The sequence below is a fragment of the Physeter macrocephalus genome, chromosome 2 (genome assembly GCF_002837175.3).
Source record: "Physeter macrocephalus isolate SW-GA chromosome 2, ASM283717v5, whole genome shotgun sequence".
NCBI lineage: Eukaryota > Metazoa > Chordata > Mammalia > Artiodactyla > Physeteridae > Physeter > Physeter macrocephalus.
The window spans coordinates 3,568,696-3,578,115 of NC_041215.1; the positions used below are offsets into that span (position 1 = coordinate 3,568,696).

Sequence of the window (9,420 nt, forward strand, 5' to 3'; positions counted from 1 at the left end):
GGGGCACGAACCCGTGTCCCCTGCATCGGCAGGCGGACTCTCAACCACTGCGCCACCAGGGAAGCCCATCCAGTTGTTTTAAATGCAGTTCAAACAACAGACTTCCAGCCATTTGGAGCCTGCCTGCTTTGCATACCCCATAAAATTGTACCCAACATCTGCTAGCCATAAATTAGATAGCCGGGGGGCTACATACAGACCCCAAGCTCTGCACCCTCCAGAGCTCTCTACCCCAGAGCTTCCTCAGCTGAGCTCCCCCTGCTGAGTGACATCATCCAGATACATAAGCCCCCCTCTGATCCCCTTCTTCCCCAGGATTTCCCCTGCCCTCCTCCCTCTGGGTGGTGGCTCACACTGTTGTCTCTGGACAGTCTAATGCTGGGAGGGACTCACCAGCATGCAAACCTGCCAAAGCACCACCACACAAGGGTAGTTAAGAGCTTGGCTTCAAGATAAAGTCTGCATCCAAGGCCCACTCTACCACTCATTAACTGTGCAACCCAAGCCAAAGGAGTCACTCTCCAAGCCTCAATTTCCTCATCTATAAAAATGGGGAGAACAGTAGGGCCTGCCGTGCAGGGTTACGGATAGGATGCAGTGTGACTAAGGTGTAAGATTAAGGCACATGGCTAGGCAGAGGAGTCGCTCGATACGTGATGGCTGCTAGAAGCGGCTCTCAGTACTGCCCCCCGACCCCCGTTAACCCAGCTCACTCACGTGCAATTTCCACCCACTCTACATTGCTTCCTTTTTTTTTTTTTTCCCTTCCTTGACATCCACAATAATGTCAGATAGTCTTGTTGCTAACTGGTATCTCTGCCTCAGTCCTGACTTCAGTGGGGATTCTCCTCATGTTTCACCATAAAGGCTGATGTTTGGTCTTAGGGTGGAGAAGACCTAGCAGTTCTTCCTTGCCCGGGGCTGGCATGTACATTCATGGAGAGTCTGGGCCAACATGCGCACCCCGCTCTCGGGCACCCACCTCGAAGGAGCTCCTGCTTCCTAGTGAGGCACTCGCGCTCCTTGTCACAGATCTCCCGCCTGTTGTCGGCCGTGATCCTCTTCATCGCCAACTCCAGGTCCTCCTTCTGCTTGGCGAGGAAGTCCCGGTCCTATTAAGTATTTAAAATTTTAGGCATGTTTACGGTACTGTGGTTTTTTTTTTTTTTTTTTAGAGATACATATTGAGATGTTAACAGGTGACATGATACGATGTCTGGGATTTGATTCAAAATAATACAGTAGAGTGGGGCAGTGAGTGGACAGGAGTTAATAATTACTGAGATCAGGTGATGGGTTTATGGGGATTCATTATACTATTGTACTTGTTTCTGCCTGTGTTTTAAATTTTCCTTAATAAAGAGTAAAGAACTGAAATTTAAATTTAAAAATTTTAGCTACTATACATGAAGTAGATAACCAACAAGGACCTACTGTATAGCACAGGGAACTATACTCAATATTTTGAAATAACCTATAAGGGGGAATCCCCTGGTGGTCCAGCAGTTAGGACTTGGAGCTCTCACTGCTGAGGGCCCAGGTTCGATCCCTGGTCAGGGAACTAAGATCCTCCAAGCTGCGCATTGGGCACAGCCAAAAAAAACCAAAACCAACCAAACAAAAAATCCTATAAGGGAAAAGAATCTGAAAAAGAATATATATTTATATATCACTAAATCACTGCACTGTATACCCGAAACTAACACAACATTGTAAATCAACTATACTTCAATAAAAAAAAAATTTTTTTTTTAATTTTTAATAAAAATTTTAGGAAACATGTTAAGAACTAAAAATTTGCACTAATCCTATCACTCAATGCTAGCAACTGGTTTTGGTGTATCTATATAAATGTATTTACATCTGTTGTTGTTTCACAAAAATTATTTTAAAAGACTTGAAGAAATATTTGTACACCCATATTCATGGCAGCATTATTCACAACAGCCAAGGGATTGGAAACAACTCAAGTGTCCATAAACAGATGAACGTATAAACACAATGTGGTATATACATACAATGAAATATTATTCAGCCTTTAAAAGGAAGGAAATTCTTATATATGCTACAACACGAATGAATCTTGAGGACAAGGTAAGTGAAATTAACCAGACACAAAAGGACAAAAACTGTATGATTCCACTTATATGAGGTCAAATTTGTAGAGACAGAAAGTAGAATGGTGGTTGCCAAGGACTGGAGGCAGGGTGTCATGGGGAATTACTGCTTAATGGGTACAGAGTTTCTGTTTTGCAAGATGAAGAGTTCTGGAGATGGATCATGGTGATGGTACTCACAATGATGTAAATGTACTTAATATCACTGAACTGCACACTTAAAAATGGGTAAGATACCAGATTTTATGTTATGTCTATTTTACCACAACTTTAAAAAATTATTAAAAAGACCTTTCCATGTCATAATGTAATCTTCTATCAAAAATAAGTTTTAATGGCTGAAAATATTTCATGGTATAGCTAGCTATCCCAACTTATCTACCCAATATATAATAGGTTGTTTATAGGTTTTCTTTATTTTAGATACTGCTGCTCTTCACATTCTGGTAGCTAAATGTCCTTGAACCTCTGTGATGATTCATCTTCAAGATTAGTCCTAGAAGCAGAAAATCTAGGCCAAAGGATGTGTACATTTTTGAAGCTCTTGATGCAATTGCCAGAGTGGCCTCCTAAAAGGGCCAGTCTTCTCTCCCTCTGTGGGGACTAGGGCCTGTCTCCCCACTCTCCCTAGCCCTGCATTCTTTTTCTAATCAACCTGTCAAGGGACAGGTTAGAGAAAAAGTATGATGGTGTCCTGGAGTCAGACTCAGCTTGAGGCCTTGGACCCCACTGTTAACTGTGCAGTGTCACCTCTCTGAGCCTTAGCTTCTTCCTCTGTAAAGGGGAAAACAAACAGCACCTATCCTGGTAAGCCATGAATGCTAAACCAGATAATATACAAAACAATTGTAATTGTAGACTAATTTTCTTTGCATTTGGGGGCAGAGGAAGTGGGACAAAATGAGAGCATGAAGTGAAAAGAAGGCTACTGAGGCTGGGGTAGAGGGGACTGAGTGTAGCTGGGAGAGGCTGACAAGAGACCTATAGGGCCTTGAAAGCATGTGAGAAGGCTGATCTGATCTTATGGACAAAGTGGGAGCCACTGAAGGTTTTAAAGGCCCAGGGCTGTTGGGGAAGGGTACCATGATCAGATTTGGAATTCGTATTGATCACAACAACTGGTATGAGAGAAAGAATTGCAAGAACTGGAGGGAAACTAGCTGGGAGGCTACTGCAGCAGTCCAGGCAAAAGACAAGAATGGCTAGGGAGTCACAGAGATGTTGACAAGTTGATGGATCGAGAGAGAGTTTGGAGATTAAAAAAAAAACAAAACCCAAGCTTCAGGAGGTGATGAAGGATTACAGGGAAAAGAGGTGTCAGGAATGACAAGGCTTCTGGCCTGACAACACAGTGGAGGACGGTGTCCCCTCAGAACACAAGAACAGGACCAGGTCAGGGAGATCTGGGTTTGGTGTCTTTGAGACTCTCCAGAAGATGCCAGGTACTGGGACGTACTGGGTTGGTCAAGGAGATGTGATGTACAAACAGCTATAAAACAAGGCAGGAAGTGCTGGATGTAAAGGTCTGTGGTATCTCCTAGAGATGGGAGAGCTCACTTCCAGCTGGAGCAAGGGCAGTCAAGGAAGGCTGCATGGGGGAGATGACAACAGGGATGATAATCAGGATGGTCTGATTTATTCAGAATGAGAGGTGAGTATTCAAAGGGCAGGGCATGGGCACAGACAGAGAAGAGCTCTGGTCACCATTGAGGGACTCAAACCTGAGACTCCCCAACCCCTCTACTTCCCAGCTGAGGGGCAAGGACTCACGAGAAGCTGCTTCTTCTGTGCATGCTCCTCCATCTTCTGCTTCATGCTTTCCTTCCGCTGCTGCCTGGGGAGCTTCTCCACCTCATTCTTCACCTGCACCAGAGATAGCAGAAAATGGCTAGGTCAGGGTACCTCCACACTTCATACTGAATAAGGCTTCAATCCCAGAACTCCTGGGCCAGGGAGACTGAAGATGAGGCTCAGCTTTCTAGGCACTAGCCCCGACTCTGCTCTCCACTCCGCTGACAGATGGCACCTACTGGCCACCTGTCTGCTGCTGGCTCCAGTTTCCAGACTCCTTCAGAGCAGACAGATGCTGTTTTTGCTGTCTGGTATCCATCCCCCTTCTTCTGATGACAGCACCTCAGTTTCTTTTAGGACAGTGTTTCTCAACCTCTTTTTAAATTGTTGCCCCCTCAGAAGCCCTTTTAGACATTTTTTCCCTAATTACCCAACACCATGAAATTTTAATCCCACAGATATACTGTCAATCCGTGAGACCATTATAATATCTAAGATGTTTTTAACTCCTAGGGGGTGATATCACCCCAGTTGAGAATGCATGCATTAGGTAGCCCCTGCTCAGTCTCTGAGGTTCAGGTGTGGCTGATGCCCCCAGCCCCATCTGACTCTAGGCTGGGCATATGATCCAAGCTGTCAATCAGCACATTCCATGCCTTGGCATCTGGGATTGGTTCAGAGATGAGCGTGTGATCTTCGCTGGGCTAGTGAGAGCTTCAGGATGGGTGCTGGCATCATATGGGTGCTGGCATCATTGGGGAAAGCCGCGCTCTGTCCTTTGGGGTTGCTGAGCTGGGAGGATGTAGGCCATGGTGGACCACCCTGGAGGGGTCTGCCTGAGACAGAATCAATGCATGGAAGCAATATTAAGAGATGAAGGATTCCTGGTGACACTTCTGCCCTCCTGGTCAGAGACCAGGAGTTCTTGGTTTGATGTCTTTGAGACTCCAAAAGATGCCAGGTGGGTAGATGGTGAACTAATAGTATTCTCAAGCCAGCTGGAACTGGCTTTCTGTTTTTTATAACAGAAGAAGAAGAGATTCATGACACTTCACTATAAGGAAGCTAGAGTTCCTCAAACAGTTTTCTCTGAGTAACCCATACCTTCACAGTTACCTGACACCCCAAAACATGCACTCACTGACAGGGCTCTTAGGAGCAGGTAGTGAAGGATTTTTCCATACTGTCCATGATCAAAAAAGAGCATTCCAGGAGAGTTCTACTTCTGGCATGGTGAGGTATGCCAATGCAGCCTCTCATTCCTGCTGATTACAGTGAAAAACTCTGGATAAAATACAAAAAGCAACTAACTGAGGACTCTGAAAAGTAAACAAAATCAGGTGGCTATGAAAGGGAGTCAAAACTTATAGAAGGGGCTGGTACCGGCGGTGAGTTTCCAGGGATTTTTTTTTTTCCTTTTGCTCTCCTGGCTTTGCCCCTGTCCTAGACAGTGATGCAGTGGCTAAAACTGTAAGAAACATTGTGTTTCTGGCCAAAGAATCAGGCAGAAGTCAATAAAATTAATAAACCTTTAGTCAGATTGACAGAGAAGAAGGAGGAAGTGGAGAAGGAAAAGGAGGAGGGAGAGGAAGAGGATACTACAACACAAATTACCAGTATGAAGGGTGAAAGAGAAATCACTACAGATCCTACAGTCATTAAAAAGGATACTAAAGGAATCCTAAAAACAGCTTTATGTCAATAAATTCAGCCACTTAGGTGAAACAGACAAATTCCTTGAAAGAAACTACCAAAGCTCATTCAAGAAGAAATAGATAACTAAAACCAGAGTGACATTAAAACCACCAACCAAATCCTTTTCATAAATATAGACTCAAAAGTCCTCAACAAAATATTAGCAAGTTCAATCTAGTAATATATAAAAAGTAAACTACATAATGACCAAGTGGACTTTATCCCAGGAATGTAAAGCTCATTCAATATTTGAAAACAAAGCAATGTAATTCACAATATCAATAGACTAAAGAAGAAAAACTATATGATCACATCAATTGATATAGGAAAAACATCGGACAAAATGCAACATCCATTCATGACAAAATCTATTAGCAAACTAGGAATAGAAGGGAACTTCCTTAATCTGAAAGAGGGCATCTACAAAAAAACCCTAATGCTAACATCATACTTAACTATGAAATACTAAATGTTTTCCCCTTAAGACTGGAAACAAGGCAAGGATGTCCACTCTACTATTCCTACTCAACATCCCACTAGAGGTCCTTGCCAGCATGAAAAAGCAAGAAAGAGAAAAAAAAAGATATAGATTAAAAAGGAAGAAATAAAACTCTGTTTGCAGACATTATTGTCTGTGTAGAAAATCCCAAGAAATCTATTTTTTAAAAAGTACTAGAACTGGTAAGTGAGTTTAGTGAGGTCAGGATACAAGATCAATATACCACTATTTTCTATACTCTAGCACTGACGTTAGAAATTGACATTAAGGGGGACCTTCAAGATGGCAGAGGAGTAAGACATGGAGATCACCTTCCTCCCCACAAACACATCAAAAATACATCTCCACGTGGAACAACTCCTACAGAACACCTACTGAACGCTGGCAGAAGACCTCAGACTTGGCAAAAGGCAAGAAAATCCCTACATACCTGGGTAGGGCAAAAAAAAAAAAAAAGAAAAGAAAAAATAGAGACAAAAGAATAGGGACAGGACCTGCACCTCTGGGAGGGAGCTGTGAAGGAGGAAAAGTTTCCACACACTAGGAAGCCCCTTCACAGGCGGAGACAGGGTGGGGTGGGGGTAAGCTTTGGAGCCATGGAGGAGAGCGCAGCAACAGGGGTGCAGAGGGCAAAGTGGAGAGATTCCTGCACAGAGGATCAGTGCCAACCAGCACTCACCAGCCTGAGAGGCTTGTCTGCTCACCCGCCGGGGCAGGTGGGGGCTGGGAGCTGAGGCTCAGGCTTCGGTGGTCTGGTCCCAGGAAGAGGACTGGGGTTGGCTGCAAGAACAACTCCTACAGAACACCTACTGAACGCTGGCAGAAGACCTCAGACTTGGCAAAAGGCAAGAAAATCCCTACATACCTGGGTAGGGCAAAAAAAAAAAAAAAGAAAAGAAAAAATAGAGACAAAAGAATAGGGACAGGACCTGCACCTCTGGGAGGGAGCTGTGAAGGAGGAAAAGTTTGCACACACTAGGAAGCCCCTTCACTGGCAGAGAAGGGGTGTGGGCAATGGGGAAGCTTTGCAGCCATGGAGGAGAGCGCAGCAACAGGGGTGCAGAGGGCAAAGTGGAGAGATTCCTGCACAGAGGATCAGTGCCGACCAGCACTCACCAGCCTGAGAGGCTTGTCTGCTCACCCGCCGGGGCAGGTGGGGGCTGGGAGCTGAGGCTCAGGCTTCGGTGGTCTGGTCCCAGGAAGAGGACTGGGGTTGGCTGCAAGAACACAGCCTGAAGGGGGCTAGTGCACCACAGCTAGCCGGGAGGGAGTCCAGGAAAAACTCTGGACCTGCCTAAGAGGCAAAAGACCATTGTTTCAAGGTGTGCGAGGAGAGGGGATTCCTTCCCTGTCTGCCCACAGAAGGCAGAGCAATGCCTAAACAAGCTCCAGAGACGGGCGCAAGCTGCAGCTATCAGCTCGGACACCAGAGACAGGTGTGAAACGCTAAGGCTGCTGCTGCAGCCACCAAGAATCCTGTGTGCAAGCACAGGTCACTATCCACATGCCCACACTCCACCCCCCGCAAGCCTGTGCAGCCCGCCACTGCCAGGGACCCGTGATCCAGGGACAACTTCCCCGGGAGAACACACGGCACACCTTAGGCTGTTGCAACATCACGCCAGCCTCTGCCACCAAAGGCTCGCCCCGCATTCAAATTATAACTACCGTACCCCTTCCTCCTCCCCCACCCCACCAGCATGAGTGAGCCAGAGTACCCTAATCAGCCGTTGCTTTAACCCCATCCTCTCTGGGCGGGAACAGAAGCCTGAGGGCAACCGAGGTGGGGCCAAACCCAAAGCTGAACCCCAGGAGCTTTGTTTGAACCCCAGTGCAAACAAAGAAGAGAAAGGTGCAACTGACTTGTTTCTGATTTTTATGTTTATCTTAGTATAGTTTTTAGCGCTTGTTATCATTGCTGGATTTGTTTATTGGTTTGGTTGCTCTCTTTTCTTTTTTTTAGTACTTTTAAATTTTTTTATTTTGATTATTTTTCAATTTTAATTATTTTATTTTATTCTATATTTTTAATTTTTTTATTAAAAAAATTTTTTTTCTTTCTTTTTTTCTCCCCTTTCTTCTGAGCCGTGTGGCTGTCAGGGTCTTGATGCACTGGCCTGGTGTCAGGCCTGAGCCTCTGAGGTGGGAGAGATGAGTTCAGGACATTGGACCACCAGAGACCTCCTTGTAATATCAATCGACAAGCATTGCTGGATTTGTTTATTGGTTTGGTTGCTCTCTTTTCTTTTTTTTAGTACTTTTAAATTTTTTTATTTTGATTATTTTTTAATTTTAATTATTTTATTTTATTTTATTCTATATTTTTTATTTTTTTATTAAAAAAATTTTTTTTCTTTCTTTTTTTCTCCCCTTTCTTCTGAGCCGTGTGGCTGTCAGGGTCTTGATGCACTGGCCTGGTGTCAGGCCTGAGCCTCTGAGGTGGGAGAGATGAGTTCAGGACATTGGACCACCAGAGACCTCCTTGTAATATCAATCGACAAGAGCTCTCCCAGAGATCTCCATCTCAATGCTAAGACCCAGCTCCACCCAACGGCCAGCAAGCTCCAGTGCTGGACGGCCCATGCCAAACAACTAGCAAGACAAGAACACAAGCCCACCCATTAGCAGAGAGGCTGCCTAAAATCATACTAAGTTCACAGACATCCCGAAACACACCACCAAATGCAGCCCTGCCCACCAGAAAGACAAGATCCAGCCCCACCCACCAGAACACAGGCACCAGTCCCCTCCACCAGGAAGCCTACACAAGCCACTGAACCAACCTTACCCACTGGGGGCAGACACCAAAAACAATGGGAACTGTGAACCTGCAGCCTGCAAAAAGCAGACCCCAAACACAGCAAGTTAGGCAAAATGAGAAGACAGAGAAATATGCAGCCGATGGAGCAAGGTAGAAACCCACCAGACCAAACAAATGAAGAAGAAATAGGCAGTCTACCTGAAAAAGAATTCAGAGTAATGACAGTAAAGATATCCAAAATCTCGGAAATGGAATGGAGAAAATAGAAGAAACATTTAACAAGGACCTAGAAGAACTAAAGAGCAAACAAACAATGATGAACAACACAATAAATGAAATTTAAAATTCTCTAGAAGGAATCAATAGCAGAATAACTGAGGCAGAAGAAAGGATAAGTGACCTGGAAGATAAAATAGTGGAAATAACTACCACAGAGCATAATAAAGAAAAAAGAATGAAAAGAATTGAGGACAGTCTCAGAGATCTCTGGGACAACATTAAATGCACCAATATTCGAATTATAGGGGTCCCAGAAGAAGAAGAGAAAAAGAAAGTGT

At 44.6% G+C, this 9,420-nt stretch overlaps 1 protein-coding gene across 6 annotated transcripts in view; it reads right to left on the reverse strand.

The window, feature by feature from the left end:
• STK10 (serine/threonine kinase 10) overlaps nt 1–9,420 on the reverse strand; it is a 131,593-nt gene that overhangs the window by 11,054 nt on the left and 111,119 nt on the right. For all 6 annotated transcript variants that reach the window (XM_024116318.3, XM_028497400.2, XM_024116317.3 and 3 more), the window contains 2 exons: nt 3,888–3,980; nt 983–1,112 (listed from right to left, as the gene is read on the reverse strand). In XM_024116318.3, coding sequence (XP_023972086.1) covers nt 983–1,112; nt 3,888–3,980 — 223 coding nt within the window. The remainder of the gene's footprint in view (nt 1–982; nt 1,113–3,887; nt 3,981–9,420) is intronic.